Here is an 18,841-nt window from a genome sequence, read left to right as displayed (position 1 = left end):
GTATATTTGAGTTATACATCTCATGGGTCTGACTGAATAGAAAAACACAATTAATTTCCTCAATATTATACATGTACCATTCTTCAAAAGCCTAGACAGGAGAGATTTCAATTAAAAACATAACATTAAAATTACGGAAATAATACAAAGATGTAAGTATGATAGTTATTTACACATGTGCAAAGTATATTGTACAGTTTACAAATGTTAAATATAAATATGTATTTGTTAGTGTGGTAAATTGCACTATAGAATATTGCACTTTAAATGTACTAGTACCCTGTTGAAAAAAACAGCATCAAACCAGCATGGGAATTATGCTGGTTTGATGCTGGTTTAGCTGGTGCTAATGCTGGTTTGTTGCTGGTATAGCTGGTGCTAATGTTGGTTTGGTGCTGGTTTAGCTGGTGTTCACTAGCAAACCAGCACCAACAAACAACATATGCTGGTCTTGGTGGTATGCTGGTTTTTTCAGCAGGGTATTGTTCTTTAAAAGTAGCAGAGATGGGAACAAATACATGACAATATACTTAAAATAAAAAAATACAAGTAAAATGTCTCAAAATAAAATATCAAATACTGTGTGGAAAATGTACATACCAATATAGTAGTTTGTATTTTAAAAATACACAAAACACATGAAAGTATTGTATGAAACCTATCTGGACATGTGAAGCTTTTTAAAGTGCAACAGAGGACTCAAAAATCAGAACCTGCATGCTGACAGCTTTCTGTGTGCATGCTTTGAGACAAACAAGATGAACATTCAGTTTGGATTCATTATTTGTAAATAGCAGTCTCATTAATGTTAACATTATACATATTAAGATGACTCGTGTATATATACCACTGCTTGAAAAAAGTGTCTTATACAATACAGGCAGGCACAGACAGGTATTATTAAAGATGAGCTTGTTGGACCTTTTTGGGTTGAAAATGGAAATAAAAAAACAACAACTCTCAGACCTACTGCTAATTTTTAGAAGACACTTTCTTCAAGCAGTGGTACAGGAAAAAGTTGCATCTTTCAAGAAGACTTTTTTATGCAAGACAACGCTTCAGCACATGCATCAAAGTACTCCACTGAGTGGCTGGCCAGTAAAGGCCTTAAAGGTAAAAAACTAATGACATGGCCCCTTCTTCACCTGACTTAAACCCTATTGAGACCTTTTGATCCCTTCTTAAGCAGGACATTTACAGTGAAGGTAAACAGTACACCTCTCTGAACAGTGCCTGGGAGGCTGTGGTTGCGTCTGCACAAAATGTTGGTTCAGACCAGATCAAGAAACTGAATAACATTTTTAAAAAAGAACAAAGTTGCACATTAATTAAGGTCTAAAATTAGCATTAGATACAGAAATTGAATTAAATGAATAATAACACTGTCTTTATTGTACAAATTAAATATTATTATTATTATTATTATTATTAGAGCAACAGAAGTGATTTTGTTTGTTGTTGATGTTGTTTGATTAACATTAATGACACAGACTGAAGTAGGTTAATTGAGGTTACTGTCTCTTTAAGTACAAATAAGCACAGATTGGTTTCTGACTGTAATCTATACATATACTTAAGACATAAACAAATGTTTTATTAGAAAAAGAATACTGTGAGGTCATTTTGTGTGTGTATGTGCCTTGTCAAGAACAGAAAGATATTATGTTGGCTTACTTTTTGAAACACTTCTATCCGTATATGCACTACTAAGGGCACTTCGCGTGCTCACACACCGGCGGAGGGTGAATTCCAAACAGTGCTTCAGGAAGAAGATGCAGCATAAACAGTCGCTACACATAAAAACGTTATGTTGTTTTTCATTGCTCCATTCAGCAAATGTATGTTAATGGACTACAGTATGACACACAGTAGCGCAACTATAGACCTGACTGGAGCTGGACCGGACAAATTTAACTGCATGTGCGTACAGAAATCTGCTCACTTTAGCACCTTTTTGCGGTTAAATTGTTTTAAATCACTTGAATGTTAACATTTGCAAGCATTAGAAACACGTTAATGATAAACTTTCCCTATTTAAATTGCATATTAATCAGCGAATCGCATGCGACCCGAATCACGGGTCCACCACTGTGTGTGCAAGAGTCCAAGTCTCAAACTCGAGTTCTCATCTCTGGTACAATATGGAGATTGGGCCGGGGAACCCAATTTTCATCTCAGCTGTCTTAACAGTCCATTGCAGCCACTTATGCCTAATTTGGTGGCTGAAACAAACCAGAGAGTTACAGATCAGACCATTATACGGTTTAAAAACAGACATTTTATTTTCATTAAAATTTTCCACATTCCCCCTGACCCTTAAAATTGGTCAAGGTTTTTATTTGCTTCCTTTTACACTATGTACCTGTAAGACATTAATGTAAACAAAAATAATAACATGTTTATTTACAGGCAAGCAAAAATGTTGGAGATGATGATGCTAATCTGGGTATATCACAAAGTCTGGTATTCTCAGCAAAAATATTATTTAAGTTAAATGAAGTTAAATATCCTTTACATCCAAGTAACACCCATTAAAGATTTTAGCATGGTGTTGTTTCCCCATCTTAAATCTCTAACTGCATAATAATTAATAATAAATGAAGTATTTACTTACTGGTTCTAAGTCACATCACTCAGTGGTGGTAAGGAATAACCAGGATCTAAAAAAAATTATAATTGTATTAGCAGTGGCATTTAGCATGTTAAAATGCCACTTACTTGAAATCTATTTAAAATTCCCCTTTGATGAAAATCAAGTATTTAACCATTATGGGTTGTTTTTATGTCTTAATTTTGGCAACAGCTTTCTCTGTTTCAGCAAATGGAATGATTTTTGGTGACAATTTGAGAAAATGCTTTGAAATTTTTCAAAAACTCAACAATATACAGTGGGCAAATTTACTACCCCTTTGGGTTGTTCATGTACAAAAAAAGCCACTAAATTAAGTGGCTGTAAAAATGTATCAGTTATTTTCCAATTATTTCCATAAATCTGTTAATCACCCTCAGTACTGATCAAAACTACCAAATGCTTACAAAATTTCCATTATTTTAATTCTTTAATTGCCAAGTTCATAAGTGGTGTCACTGATTTGATGAAAAAAAAAACACACAAAATTACTGATTTTCAATATAAAAGGTGATTATGGACTTGTCTAGGGCATGCCAAAGATTGGTAAAAACATTGGCTTTGATGCATTTTTAGTTTTTGTGCAGCATCAGTTTTTTTTTTCCTCCCTAATTAGTTGTTTGTGGCTTTTTTGCCCCATTGACTTCCATTATGGCAACATTTTTTGTTTGCAAAGCAATGACACCTTATTATGCATGCATTCGTGATCGTTGGTGATGTTTCCTTTTGCTAAGATGTAAAATGTTCATTTTTCATCACCATGTGGCAACATTAATCTTTTAGTAGGCCTGTGCAAAAAGCAGAGCCTAATTTCCGGCTTGTACATTGAGTTATATGGAGTATAACAGCATATTATTGTGTGTGTCTGTGTGTGTGCACGTGTGTGTAGGGTTAGTTTTCAGAATCACCTCCCATTGCTACTGCACTGATGAGAGCGATTCAGCCTATAGCTGTCCCCAGACACAAAGCCACAGACACCAGCAGGCAACAGCAGCTCAGGAATAAAGAGGGGAACATACAAGTGGTGCACAGAACAAAAAAAGAACAGTCAGCGCTTGCATCTGTTGTGGTGGACAACTATTGCTTCATTGTTCAATTTATTTGAAGTTGTTTTTGCATTTTGGTTCATAATAACTGTTCATAAATCTGATGCAGAGAAGATTTTTTCACACAGGCAGGCAGGCACGCACGCACGCACGCGCGCGCACACACACACACACACACACACAGTCTCTCTCTCAAATATGCTGTTATATTCCATATAAGTTAATGTACAACCCAGAAATCAAGCTCTGTTTTTGCACAGGCCTACTAAAGGGTTAATGGTGCCAAATGGTTATGAACAGTAAAAATGACAAATTATAAAACCAGCAGTTCTGGTTCTTCATTCTGATTGGTTGAAACAAGTTCTAAGCCGTGATAAAATACCCCGGTAAACCCACGGTTCAGATCGCATTACATAAATATCCCTGCGCCACTGTTGCTGCGTACTGATTTATGAAAATAAACACAGCAGTCTTTAATCAATTTTTATGTGTCTACAATTGCACAATTAATGGCAATATCCAGATAAATGTCAATAAATATTGTTGAGTCATCTCGTCAACAAAGAGAAAAGTTCCCTGAGGAGTTTCTACCTCAAATTCAGATTTCTGCTATCCACTGGGTGGCGATCTTACCCAACTTAAACACTGATGCATTCACTCAACACTAAAAACACTGTGTAAGTTTTGATCAGGCTCTAAATCCGATCTCTTACAAAAGTTATTCACAAAAATTGAATTATGTCAGCTTTTAGCTGAAAATTTGAGAAGTGATAAGAGAACAAATGAAGGTAGTATGAAACAGGGTTTTTTTTAAGCGGAGGGTCTGTTCTTTCATTTGATATTTTATGTTTATTTCAAGAAGATAATTATTCTGTAAGGCATTAAACTTAAACTGGGTGGCAACTTAAAAAAAACAGTTGCACAATATAAATGTTAATGTATAAATTATATAACAATCAAGAATGCATGATAATAAGGTGTCATTGCTTTGCCATAAAAAAATTTAATATAATGGAAGTCAATGGGGCAAAAAAAAAACCCACAAACAACTAATTAGGGAGAAAAAAATTAAAACCGATGCTGCACAAAAACTAAAAATGCTTTAAAGCCAATGTTTTTACCAATCCTTGGCATGCCCTAGACTGAGAAAGGTTAAAAAATCCAGTCCACAATCACTTTTTATATTGAAAATCTGTCAATTTGTGTGTTTTTTTCCCCCCAAATCAGTGACACCACTTATGAACTTGGCAATTAAAGAGTTAAAATCATGGAAATTTTGTAAACATTTGGTAGTTTTGATCAGTTCTGAGGTTGATTGAGATTTATGAAAAAAAATAGAAAAAAAATGTATCTGATACATGTTTACAGCCGTTTTCTTTAGTGGCCGTTTTTGTACACGAACAACCCAAAAGTGAATTTGAACAACCCACAAGGGTTAATGTTGTTTGCATGTCTATGTGGTGTTATATATTTGCTTAGATGTAAATGCTTTCTGACAAACAATGTGCAAATTTATCAAATCAACACTATTACTGAAGATCTTTATCTTAAAACTGTAGTTTATCAAAGACAGTCTCAAATAATATAAAAATACCCGTTTTGAAACCACCCCAAAAATCTGCTGTGACAAGCATGTTGTAACTAATCACATCAATGTGTTAACTGACTGGATCAGGTAGTCTAAGATGGTAAACATATTCAAGCAATTTTAAGGCATAAATAATTTTTTTTCACTTCAAGAAAAGCATGTTTAAACAACTAGGGATGGGCGATATGGCCTAAAATCCATATTGCGTTATACATTGCAGCCTCTTGCGATAGCGATATGTATTGCGATATAATAATTTCAATAGACTGATTTCAGAACAGGTTATATAGACCCTTAGAAAAGCTAAAAAAAAACTGCTAAAAAAGTAAGTAAAAGTAAACCGTTAGGGCCAGATTAGTCTTGTTACCTCTCTTAGCTGGAACTTTTGCCTGACACACTCTACAGCAGGGGTGTCCAGACTTTTTTGTGTGGTGATCTACTTTTAAAATGATAAAGCCGACAAGATCTATCTGCTAAAAAACACAGTTAATTATTTTTATAACACTAAACACCTTAAATGCTTGTAAGGACTATACTGCATATATATATACTGCATGTTTCACAATTACTAGACCATAATGCCAATTTCCCGCGTGGAGCAGCAGTTAACTTATGTGCGATCTACCAGCATTGCCGTATTGGACAAACTTGCTCTACAGAGTATATTTTTCAGCTGCTTGTTGGACGGCTTAAATCCAAATAATGTTGCATCTGTCTTTTTCACGAGTTCCTCTGTTTCGCTGACGCTTTCATCCATGTTTATTCGGCTGCAGCTCGTGGCTCTAAAGTTCGCGGGTAGATTGTGTCATCAACACGCATTATCGCGATAGTGCAATAGATTTAAAATCTCTATCGTATGCCATTTTTCTATCGTTTATATTGCATATTGTTTATATTGCCCATCCCTATAAACAACATGATCTCACAAAGTTCCGTGGGATAGTCACAGAATTTTTTGCTCATTTTTTCGTGGCATTCTCACGTACCTCTGCATATTTCCGTGGCCCTGCCACAGACTTTCTTTTCCGTGGCATTCTCACGGATTGGTTACTCAACTGCTTTTTCCTATTTTCAAACCATTGTCACTTCGGTTTAGGGTTAGATTTGGTGTTTGCGTTAGTATTTCACTTTAAGTATTGGTTTATACTATTTTTTCTGATGTATTCTTTTATAATTTCTAAACTTTAATCAATTGTCGCCTGGCGTTGGGGTTAGAGTTTGGGTAAGGATGTCATTTTATGTAAATCTAACCCTAAACCGAAGCGACAATGGTAAGAAAATAGGACAAAACAGTTGAGTAACCAATCCGTGAGAATGCCACGGAAAAGAAAGTACGTGGCAGGGTCACAGAAATATGCGGAGATCCATGAGAATGCCACAGAAAAATTAGCAAAAAATTGCCACAGAAATTCGTGAGATCAGGTTGGTTTAAAAGTCATTCTGATGATCAAAATTCAAAATGACTTCTATTTCATACCTTCAGACCGCCAGAGGCTTAAACAGAGTGGAAATATGCTTGCACATTGGCTACAAGAACTTATTAATTAGTGGTCTTCTCATGACCTCATGATGTCTAATAGTCTATTATGAAGCATATCACAACGTCATGATCTTTCTCTTTTTCATTCTCACTTGGTGAGAACTTCGTTCTACTGTGCAGCTTACCTGGGCTTGGCAATTGCTCCCCACTTAGTTGTTGCAAGATTGGTTGGATTAATATTGGATTTGGTACATGTTGGTTTCCAGGGTCCCCTCACATGTTAAACATTACTGTCGGATTTTACTGTCACTTCGGCTGAGTTGTCGAACAGGTAAGCCAGTTTGGAATTTTACGGTGTATGCACCTGGACTCATGAACAATGCGTGCTTCCCTCACCGATGTCAGGAGAGAAGTGATTCATCGAGCGCTACAAGATGTCCTCATGGGGCACAGAATGCGTTACATTTGTTTTTTTTAAATTGGGTCTACTTCACTTGTGTACTCTTTCAGCGGTGGCTAATTGCACATCGCCTGTCTGCGGTTCGCAATTGGCGAACCCTTGTACGGGTCTCGGGGAGCTGTCTCCTTTCCGTCACCTTTTGGTGGCATGATGATTTTCTACAGTTGGGTGTACAAATGGGGCCTCCCCCATCACGCAGAGAGGTGATCACGATGGACCCTCCCTCTCAGGAGGGCGGGGGGGGCATATGGCAACTTCAGTGGGTGAACGGTCTGTGGGAACCGTACCTACGAAAGTGCCATATCAACATTCTGAAGCTACAGGCAGTTATTCTGACGTTTAACCACTTCGAGATTGTACTGACGGGTTTCCGTGTTCGAGTGGACTTTGCCCCATGGGACCTGAATGTTGTTCTGGAGGGGTTGTGCTCACCACCTTTTGAACCACTAGAGCAGGCTGAGATCAAGTGGCTCTCTATTAAAACCGGATTCCTACTGGCCATCACTTCCGCACAAAGGGTTGGTGAACTCCATGCCCTCTCTGTAAGTACTCAGTGTATGAGGTGTGGCCCTGACAATGAACAGGTCACCCTGTGGCCAAACCGTGCCTTTTTGCCTAACCCTGCCATTGCCGTTGTCCCTGGCAGCGTTTCGGACTACAGACAGCCCTCGCCGGGTGCTATGCCCGGTATGCGTCTTGCGAAGCTGTGTTGATGTGACGGCTAAGTGGCGCACGACAGATCAGTTATTTGTCCGCTTTGGGGCATGTCCAAAGGGCACAAACCTGTCTAAACAAAGACTGGTCCACTGGGTCTCTGAGGCTGCTGGCGGCGTTTATCGTGCTGCTGGTAAACCTATGCGTTGCAACTTCTTGGGCCGCATTGAAAGGGGTCTTTATCGCAGATATTTGCTACGCGGCGACTTGGTCTTCAGCGTGCACTTTCTCATGTTTTTACAGACTGAATGTGGTCTCGCTCCCACCTGTTTCTTCTGCTGTGCTACCCAGTGTGGTGTAGTGTGTCGATTGTTTTGTGCCTGTGCACTTTGTTTATAAAGATGTTTAGTCTTTATTTTTATTATTCCTCATGACTTGATGGTATGAGTCTTCCACTCTGTTTACGCCTCTGGCGTTCTGGAGGTTGAAAAAGAATGCTGGTTACGAATGTAATCATGGCTCTATGAAAGTTCTCATAACCAATGATTTTACACTCTGTTCATGCCTCTTGCAGTCTTCCACTATTCGTAGAACCACGGTTACATTCGTAACCAGCGTTTTAAAGAATACATTTATCGACTACAGGGGGACTTTAAGAACTTAGTTCTTACTTCTGTGTAGTTGTTTCCGTCTTACTTTGAAGTAGTATATTAATAAAGCTGTAACAGCAACCATCAAAGAACATAAAACGACTCCAACTACAACTATAAGAGCAACTGGAGTAGATTCCTCACATTCAACATCTGATGACTTTGTTCCTGCTTTTATTTCTGTAAGCCCCTTAATGTCACATCTGAAAATATGTAAAAAAAAAAAATATATATATATATATATATATATATATATATATATATATATATATATATATATATATATATATATATATATATATATATATATATTATAATTTTCAATTTTTATTAGAATGACAATGATTTCACGTTTACATCTGTGGTAACAACTCACTTTGAATGTGGTTGACAAGCCATTAAAGAGCCATTTGAGTAAGTGCCGTCTGTACAGTTAGCACATATAGTGTCAGTAAATGCTGTTCCTGTAAAATATAAAATTTTTATTATAAAGACAATGAGTTAGTAAGGAATGTTATTGGCAGTGCTACTTGGATTGTTCTTAAATATTTCGGTATTCTCCAAATTCCTAACAGCAATACGAAAAATATATTGCTTTTGTGGTTTGTCTCTTGCAGTTATATTTGTTTGTAATACACATTTCAGCATTAATACACTCACCTGTTTGTTTAATATATTGCCCAGGGTTACATTTTGTGTGTTTCTCAGCTAATGTACACCTGTGCTTATTTTGGTCAGTGCAGTAAAATCCCTCCTGTGGCTCACAGATTGTATCTGCAGTGCGTGTGCAAGTCTTCTTTACTCTTAGTCCTATAACTGTGAAAAATAACACTTCTTAAATCTGAAATGCATCAGAGAGCAGTTCATTATACAATTGAATGGCTTTATTATAGAGAAAAAAACTTACCTGCATCACACATAGAGCAGGTAAAGCATTTCATAAGACCATTGGGTTCGTCTGTATAAGATGATTCAGGACATGGAACACAAGTTGTACTGGTATCCACAGTGCAATGCCAATAAACATGGTTTCCTAAAAATGTAGTTATTATGTAGTAGTTAAATGAATAATCACTCTCTTTGAAGAAAAAAATATCCTCAAACTATATTATGCAAACATTCACATGTTGCTGCTTAGTCATTTAGAATGTGATCAGTATCTGCTGACTTGACTACTCATGTTACAGCAACAGAAAAATATTGTTAGGTTTTCAAATATTTAGCTTATAATGAGTTACAGTTGATTCATTTTAGTGATAATAGTTAAGTAATGAGTTATAAAGAGCTACTGAAATGCGCTGCTCTGAGAAACTGCCAATCAGAGCAGAGCTCAACATTATTATTCATGATGACCCTTTCAGATGAGGCAATAATAGACCATTTCATTCTTGGGACAGATCCTAGGGTTGTAAATGGACATGTAAAACTGTCTCTGGATCATTTTTGCACTAAAGTCACAAAACGTTTATGTAGGTATCAGAGAACTATGTAACATATTGTATCAATGCATTTTTTTGGCACATTTAAAGCATAACGTTTACCTTTTGACTTAGAAAGAGAGTCAATGCATCCCAAATATTTTTGTGACATCTGTAAACAGAACCCTTCTAAATATGAAGTGTTTGTACTTACCCGGAGCACACATAGGACAACATTCTCCTTGTATCTCATATTCAGCACGAGCACAGGTGCAGAAACTCAGTTCAAAGTTCAGAGCCAATATAGCAGCGATAAACAAAATGATCCTTAACAGGAACATGTTTGTTCAAGTGCAAGTGCAAAGTTATTGATTGAAAACTGAACGCAAATGATTCTCCGTTAGACTTCATGAATGTTTTTTTTTTTGGGGGGGGGGGGTGTTTATTGGTTTAGATGCATTCTGGTCGACTGAGTGGTGATATTAAGCCTCTGTTTAGAAGTCTCTCAATTTGTGTATCTGATTCCCTTATATCATCAGATCCAGCAGGGTGAAGTCTTTAGATGCTTTGGTAAACTCTTTCTCTTTATATATGGCATGTCTTCTCTTGAGTAAGCAAGATGATCAGTTGGGTTCTGTAAAGAGTTGAAAAGGTTACAGTTAATGCCGTAACAGTTAAGTACTGTATTACAACAGTTACAATTGATTCAATTCTTAAGGTGTCATATTGTTCAGGGACGTGCACAGGAATTTTTAGGGGCAGTTGCTCTGACCTAAATAAAGTAGCGAGTTACTAGTTACTCATGAAAAAATAAATCTAGATATACACGCGCAAACACACACACACACACACACACACACACACACACACACACACACACAATACAGTGCCCTCCATAAGTATCAGAACTGTAAAGACAAGATTTTTCTGTTTGCTGTGGAGACCAGAAATTGGTAAGATAAATATCAGTATGTCAGAAGTTTAGAATGTCACATTTTATTAACCTTTGTTTATGTTTCAACACATACATGCTTTAACAACAAAGAACAACAGCATTAAATGCTGACTTATGTATGTTGTACACAAATGCACATACGTGAATCAAACTGATCCTACACATTTTATGCTTTTCATGTGTAAACAATCAGGACACAGCTCAGTGACCATAAAAAAAAAAATAATGTGACAGATTCTGTACTTTTGTCTCATGTTCATCTTTTAATGTTTAGACATTTCTTGACTCCACAACAAACAGAAGAATACTTATGAAGGGTACAGTATGTGTAAAACTGCAACATACACAAACAGTACAGAAAAAAGAATACAAACACAGAATAGACAAGCATTTCAAGTTAACAAATTAACTCTAGTCTCAATGACGATGTAGCTTATAGCTGAAATATCAGACAAGTAAGCTGACAACAGTTTTGCATATGTATAAAGTTAGAAATCTCCTAAGATGGTCTGAGGACATTGACAGTTTACACTTACATAAAAATGATTTGAGACAAAACTCATGTTTTCTTACGTTGTCATGTCACGTGTGTTTTGTGAGAATCACTTACATCATATACAGTACAGTATACAGCGAATCAGATGTCAATCATCGATGGATTTTCTTCAATCTGTGCTACAATGCTTCTGGAGGTTGCACGCGTTTAACTGTGTCTGACGACGAACAGGTCGCGTGGGTACATGTGTGAAGTTTTGCTTTTAGTTAAAAGATTGGTAAATTCATTTCCACGTCACCCAAAAATAGTTATATTCTGCGTGTTTCTACATAGGTTAGGAGTAAAACAGCTTCGGACGATTCCGTTTTTGCAGCGATCTGAACAATTCATTCAAACTGATTCGCGAACCAATTTAAACGTTTGGCCCATTCGCTTTGTAAAGAATCGATTCAAAAGACTCGTTTATTTGCAAAACTTTGTAAGGAATCGACTCAAACGAGTCATTAATTCGCGAATGCGCCAGAAACACAAGATAGCAATTTAAAAATAAAATACAAATTTCGTAATTAATTTAAATACAGTAACGAAGGAACGCTGCATAGTGTAAACGAAGTAAAAGTAAAAAAAAAATTCCACCTCGGAAGGGCAACTTGAGTCGAGAAGGGCATATGGGCAGTTGCCCGGGCAACCTGAGCAACCCCCCTGTGCACGTTCTGGAGCGTTAGGCATAATATATGTAACAATATTATTGTTACATATATTATGCCTAACGCTCCAGAATCAGAAACATCACCACTCCAAAAGACCATTATTAAGGCAGCACAATCTGCAAACCCATTAGTTAGCATTATTTCTCATTTCAAGAGTCCATATTATGCTTATCATCAAGTTTATGATTTTATTGCCATGAGTCAAAGTTCAAATTTAAATGATTTTAAAGTATTAATCTGTAAGTTGAAAGTATGCAAAGCCACAGAGACAAAAATAATCAAGACAGTTAAGGATTTATTAATATTTGCGGGAATTTGTTCAGTAATAGAGTCCGGGAAAACGCTTTAGCTCGCATTGCATTCTGGGTAGTGCGGCCATTTTAGGGGACCCGGCCGTAAGGATTCACAGCGACAATAACGGGAATAAATGGATCGCACGATGATCAAGTGTAAAATTACATATACAGACAAACTCAACAAAGAAGCAAAGTTACTTAGATCAAATCCGGACAATCAACGAACTCGATTTGTACAAACACAAAGACCAACGATCTCAATGAGCTATCGTATAACATTACCATGTGTGTTTTCTTACCTTGTCTGTGGTGTCAGTGCGTTCACATGCGAACAATTTAAACATTATAAATCTCTCAAGGCCCATCTGCAATTACAAATGGATGGATGAAGGACCTTCAGATTTTCCGCGTCAACGAACAATAAAACGGTTGTTTGCACAAAGGTATGTAATAAATGGGATGCATACTCGTTTAAGCTACGCGAGTCATTGTGCGCTTGAGCCCACTCTTCAGACCTGCCACCCCTGCTTCAGATTTTGCACTCTCACAGCAAAGCTGTTTTGTCTTTCTGGGATGGATTATTATCATCATGCTTTGTACCTCTTGTACACATTGGAACACACACAGTGTTTTTGTACTCATATTGCATTGTTTTATGTTCTTGATACTTGAACTTTACACTGCTTTTTGTTACCCTGAATTTATAACTTAAATGTTTATCTATTTAACTTTTTGCATTGTTTATATACTGTATGTTCTTGATACTTTACTTGTTTACCTAATTATCTTTTATGTGTTGAGGCTACACTGCCCCGTTATCTGTTTTGTATTCAGTATGTGTTACTGTAAACTACACATTTACCTCAGTTTGTTATGATGCACAAATAAAGAGATATAGAATTGATACATTTTGTTATTTATTATTGTAATTTTTGTAATCATGCATAGGTAACATTTTTTATTTATATTTTAATGTAAGGCTGTATTTCTATTCATATACATTTAAGTACAAAACATCAATAAATAAACTTATTTTGTATGAATCAAGAACAATTTATTAAATAACCCTAGTTTAAAGCTGTATTATGGTTTTATAACAAGGCTAGGGCACAGCAAACAGTCCAGGAATGTCATATCTTCTCCTTGTACCATGCTTGACTGGTACAATTCCAGTAAGTGTGTACTTTGTGGCACCCAGTCAGGATCACACTCTAGCCTATCGTAGGCTGGTTTGCCTAAAATATAAAATACATTATTTAATTAGTAATGTAGTTATTTAGCCAGTTAGCTTATCAGTGTTTGTCAGAATTTCGGGTAAAGATGAGCCAAGGACTTGGAAAGCAAAAAGAATGCAAAGGGAATAATAAAGCAAAACAACCCCATGGGGGAAAACGAAGACATATGATGAGGAAATGAACTAAACACACAGACGGGAGCGAACTTGAATCGCATTGTTACACAAAAACAAGATGCATGAGTGTCAGGACTCACATAAACGAGAATAAACAAAGTAAAGAAAATGTATCAGTCTAAACAATTAACGTTAGCTATTAAAATAGCGGTGTAACAACAATTCTGTGTTTAACTTACATTGTTAATGCTTAAAACAACAATGAAAGTTAGAGGTGATTTGAGTTAAACTTACCTTTGTAAAAATGCCATGAACAAACATATGTGTTTCGGGAAATGTTCTTAAAGGTGATGGTTTTTCGTCTTACTGCTGCTACCGAAGTCATGCGACCCCGCTTTGTTTACTCGGAGACCTGAGATCCAGAGTGCTGTTTCCCGGCAGAAAAGTGAATAAAACTCACTCCATTTGAGATTTTGTTATTACACCGGTCGTAAGTGAAATTATGCTAGCTAATTACACAACAATTGTTCTCCATTGTTAACATTTTAAGCTGTACAACTCAACAAATTAAAAATTCCCGCATATTTCCTATCCAATCCAGTACATACAGCAGCGGCGTGTCCCCAAGTCCCAGAATGCATTGCGCTGCTGACGCGCCGTTCCCACACTCTATTCACCTTATTTTCCACGACAACAAGGGCGGCGCCATTGCGCTCATTTTGTCAACGTACTTCCGGCTGCATATGATGAGCAGCTGAGGCAGTGGCTGAAGGCGACGCGTTAAACCTAAAAAGCTCACTCAAGCGCCTTTATGTTTGTTTCTTACCAATTTTAACGGACGGAAAGCTGACTGAGGAACACCCTAATCCCAAGTAATGGTTTGACTACGATGTTCCGGTAACTTGAAGCCATGCCGGGTGTTGAAAAGGTGGTCAGTTTCAGGTAAGCTATCTTAGCTAAATGTGCTCTTTCGCCTAACGTTAGATTTGTGATGTCCGTTCTACGAATAAACTTTAGATCAGTAACGTTAGTTTATAAAATGCTATTATTTTGAATGATTTTCATTGCCCACCTATATTTTTATATTTAAGATAAGACAACAATATATTATAGTACATTACATTCTTACAGTAGCTCACGTAATTCATACAAGTTACCGAGATTTCAGATGCTAGAAGCTCAGTTCATTTCTCATTCAGATATGGATAATGACATATTAAACACATATTATTTAACACTGAAGTTAGAGGTTGTGTGTATAACGTTACGGTCTCTTTTTAATGCATCTCTCTCTCTCTCTCTCTCACACTGTTCTGTTTAAGTATGGATGTCATTTGTATATTAATTCTCATGATGCAAGTTTCTTTTAAATACTAACATAAAAATGTTTATGGTTATATTATTTTCACAGATGCATTGATGTTTAGTGATGCAATGGACAACTGTGAGGATGATATACAATCAACGTGTTCCTAAACTGTGATGCAGAAACACAACGGGAGGATCCATCCGTCTCTGAACACAACTACACTTTAAAATCACAACTCAACCTGAAGCAACCTACATCTGATATGGCAGTGGTTCTTAACATTATTCCTGGAGGCCCACTGCCCTGCACAGTTTGTATGTCTCCCTTATTTAACACACCTGATTCAAATCATCAGCTCATTAGAAGAGATCTCAATGAACTGAACTGAGTCTGTCAGATAAAAGAGACATACAAAATGTGCAAAGCAGTGGGCCTCGAGGAATAACGTTAAGAACCACTGTGATATGGGAAAACAACCTTGCGGTTTCCCGGACAGGGCTTATGCTGGTCCCAGGCTAAAATGCATACTTGAGCTACGATAATTTAAAAACGCCTTGTACTGACATACCTCAACATATATGAGTGCCATTGTTTTGTCACAAGATGTGGTTTGTTTGTAAAAACTAAAATGTCCTAATATAATTAAGGCCTAGTCCTGTAAACCCTGTCCGAGAAACTGCTTCAATGCTTCTGCTTCATGTGTTGAGCTGGCACAAATGTACATATCTCTGCTGAGAAACAACCATCTTTGTCAGCTTTTAACAGGGTTGATATTGCATGCATTACACAGTCGCTAAGCACGTCACCAGTACATACACCAACAGCTTCCAGATAAACACTTGGGATCAGCTCCTGATGACTCTGATAAAGCTGCATCTTAATTCATTGCAGGGTGGTCTTGCTGAAAAGTTTCTTAGTCCATAGTTATTTTTATAAACCTTTACAATGTGACCTGATTTTACCTGTTGTAAAGTTACATTAAACCTTCATATGTGATCAGATGTCATGCAGTGATATTAAACATTTACAATGTGATCAGATATTGTGCAGTTATATTAAATCTTTACAATGTGATCAGATGTTACCTGTCATGCAGTTATATTAAACCTTTACTATGTGAGTAGATATTACCTGTCATGCATTTATATTAAACCTTTACAATGTGATCAGATATTGTGCAGTTATATTTAATCTTTACAACGTGATCAGATGTTACCTGTCATGCAGTTATATAAACCTTTACAATGTGATCAGATATTTTGCAGTTATATTAAATCTTTACAATGTGATCAGATGTTACCTGTCATGCAGTTATATAAACCTTTACAGTGTGATCAGATATTATCTGTAAGGAATTTCTTAAACCATATGTGAGCTTTGTAGATTCCACTTAAAAGGATTTAAGTCTCCTGATTTGAAGGAATAAGTGTTGGCAAGTTTGCAAATGAATTCTATCATGGTACATTACCACATAAAAACGAAATAGTTATTGGACTGGCTAAGGTGCACATTTGCTTTTTTGAAATCACTGAAATATTGGTAGGCATAAGTACTTTAATAATTTTCAATGCTGCTCCTTCTGACAGGACGAGGTAATTAAATATGTCCAATAGGTTACTTGCCGCGGCTGCTTATCGTCTAACCACGAGAGGATTGATGGGACATTATAAGACTATCCAAGCGTCGTATGAAGTTTTCTCCGTGCTCCTAATTTAAAACATTTACAGCAGGTGCGATATTTGTCATTTTACTAAAGTTATAGTGAACTACAAACAATCTTCTAACAATCAAACTAGCTACCGAATGCACTGTGCCATATTAGCAGCGGAAGTCGGTTGACAAAATGCGGAAGAGCGAAGAATTGAAAAGGGGCGTGGCGGAATAAGGTGAATATGTTTACAGCATTAAGCCCACCCCCTATCTTGGTTAATGAAAGTATAATCAACGTCTGATGTGTTTATTGCAATTGTGCCCTGATGTAATCAACATGTGTGCCTGCACTGAAGGTGTGAACCAAATGCCACATACAGATATATGGCCTATAGAAACTTATCAGTGTAAATAACAAAGAAAGACCATTCCTCAAACCCAGTTCACTTAAAGTGAACCAGAAGAGGAACTAGCTGAATGTGACCTCAGTCCTTTTGGTGTTCACAATATAGTGGACTCAAAAGAGGACTTACTTAAAACTGAAACTAAAACAGTTAAGCTTATGACAAAGCACTTTACAGGAAGGGTGTATGGAATTTAACTCACAAAAACAATACCTAAATAAAAAAGAAACTAACTAAAATCTTTACATCTATCAAATTTGTTTTAATATTACAAGTGCGTTATTAATTGCGATGTTAATATTACTAAATAATATAGGATGGTTGAAATAATAATGTGTATTAGAATGTAAAGTATTCTCTTATCAAAGTTAAGGGCTAGGCTCAAAAAAGCCTTTAAGCACTGCTTAGTCCCAAAATGCATGTTCGTGCAGTCTTAACTGAAAACAACTTGTGCTGACATATCTTAAAATATATCACTGGTCCTGCTTGATCTAAAGACGTAATTATTAAGTGTAATGTATTAATGTAAAAACTCCTAATATAACCAAGGCCTAGTACTGGCCTATTCTAAACCGTGTCTGGAAAACTGCCACATAAACATTTATCAGAGGAGTCATATTGGATAGGCTAAGTATTAGTCCTACAAAATTTAGAAGAACAGATTAAGGTCTTTTTCCTAAACGCTTCAATCATCTCGTAGTGGTGAAATAAACAGACCAAAAAAACGTAGTCTTACCGAAAAGGATCGCTAGAAGAGGAATTCTGTAGAAGCGAAACCTAATCCTGCCTAGGGATGGCTGACGCGAAACAGTCGTTCCGAAGCTTTGCGAGATCCCGAAGCGCAGATGTGTCGAAACACTGATCCGAAGCGTGATTCAAAACACCCATGTCACGTGACTATGACCAAATGAAGCCTCGAAGTGAATCAGCGTTTGATTGGCACGGTCGGGAACAGACAACACAATCGCACATCTGTATAAAAGTGAAATAAACGCATATTGACCTTGTGGGTTTTTGTGAGAGGAGTTTTTTAAAGGCTGGAGCTTATCTGTAAAAAAAGAAGTAGGCTAATTCTTTCCACACACAGCAGATATTTATATGTGACATGGTGGCTTGATATATTTTATTAATTTCTTATTGTTTATGTGGTATTTATCTCTATTCAATTTATTTATTAAATAGACCCGCTTATAGTTATTGACAATGATGAGCCTAAAAGCTCATGTAGTTGTCAAAAACAACAACAAAAAATGTGTAACTTCATTTTGACGACAGTAATAGTAACGCTTTGCGCGGGGTTCGATCCAAAGGTTGTTTGCATGAGAGTCCAGGACACTGTCCACTCTCCCAACTGAACACTTGTGTCAATCAATCAACATGTGGGATACAATTTGTCAGCGCTCGTCTAAAACCTTGTCAAGGCTGCTCTATGGTAATACGTGCAAATGACCACTAGGTGTCACTGTGGAGGGGGTTTCGAACGATGTTTCAAAGCCTCGACACAATTGATTCAACTGTTTCAGTGTTTCACGAAGCCTCGCTCTGCCCATCACTAATCCTGCCGTCCAGCTGAGATGGTTCTCACCATAGATATGTATATAAAGGCTAGATGGCTCAAGGCGGAGTCAGCTGTGTCGTCACTTGGCGGCCATCTTAGGTCAGTGCTGCCATAGTGCTGCTCCCTGCTGCTGTGGACGGAAGGTGAGTGACATACGCCAACTAAAATGCTCGTAACTTGCTGAATT

General features: G+C 37.0%; 1 protein-coding gene across 4 annotated transcripts; it reads right to left on the bottom strand.

Annotated features, from left to right (window-relative positions):
• Window positions 1-1,370: 1,370 nt before the first annotated feature.
• On the bottom strand, window positions 1,371-17,934 carry LOC135729320 (tumor necrosis factor receptor superfamily member 14-like). Of its 4 annotated transcripts, XM_065246866.1 has the most exons (9): window positions 17,833-17,896; window positions 12,148-12,202; window positions 10,140-10,559; window positions 9,415-9,540; window positions 9,168-9,323; window positions 8,884-8,971; window positions 8,529-8,710; window positions 2,615-2,660; window positions 1,371-2,222 (listed from the first exon to the last, which is right to left on the bottom strand). In XM_065246866.1, exons 3-8 carry the CDS (start codon window positions 10,264-10,266, stop codon window positions 2,620-2,622), a joined length of 720 nt encoding a protein of 239 aa, XP_065102938.1. In that variant the 5' UTR covers window positions 10,267-10,559; window positions 12,148-12,202; window positions 17,833-17,896; the 3' UTR covers window positions 1,371-2,222; window positions 2,615-2,619. The 4 variants fall into 4 exon arrangements, with proteins under 4 accessions (XP_065102938.1, XP_065102937.1, XP_065102939.1 ...); XM_065246865.1 differs by lacking the exon at window positions 12,148-12,202 and having other exon boundaries at window positions 17,833-17,934; XM_065246867.1 differs by lacking the exon at window positions 12,148-12,202 and having other exon boundaries at window positions 8,652-8,710; window positions 17,833-17,934.
• Between the last annotated feature and the right edge of the window lie 907 nt (window positions 17,935-18,841).

This window comes from Paramisgurnus dabryanus, chromosome 11 (genome assembly GCF_030506205.2).
Source record: "Paramisgurnus dabryanus chromosome 11, PD_genome_1.1, whole genome shotgun sequence".
Taxonomy (NCBI): domain Eukaryota; kingdom Metazoa; phylum Chordata; class Actinopteri; order Cypriniformes; family Cobitidae; genus Paramisgurnus; species Paramisgurnus dabryanus.
This window is presented reverse-complemented; position numbering and strand designations above follow the sequence as displayed.

Excerpts from the sequence above, each read along its gene's own strand:
- LOC135729320 (XM_065246865.1), bottom strand. The coding sequence starts at position 10,266 with ATGTTCCTGTTAAGGATCATTTTGTTTATCGCTGCTATATTGGCTCTG. Across the intron at positions 9,324-9,414 it reads CTGCTCTATGTGTGATGCAG|TTATAGGACTAAGAGTAAAG; the intron begins GTAAGTTTTTTT and ends TATTTTTCACAG. Across the intron at positions 8,972-9,167 it reads GCAATATATTAAACAAACAG|GAACAGCATTTACTGACACT; the intron begins GTGAGTGTATTA and ends TATATTTTACAG.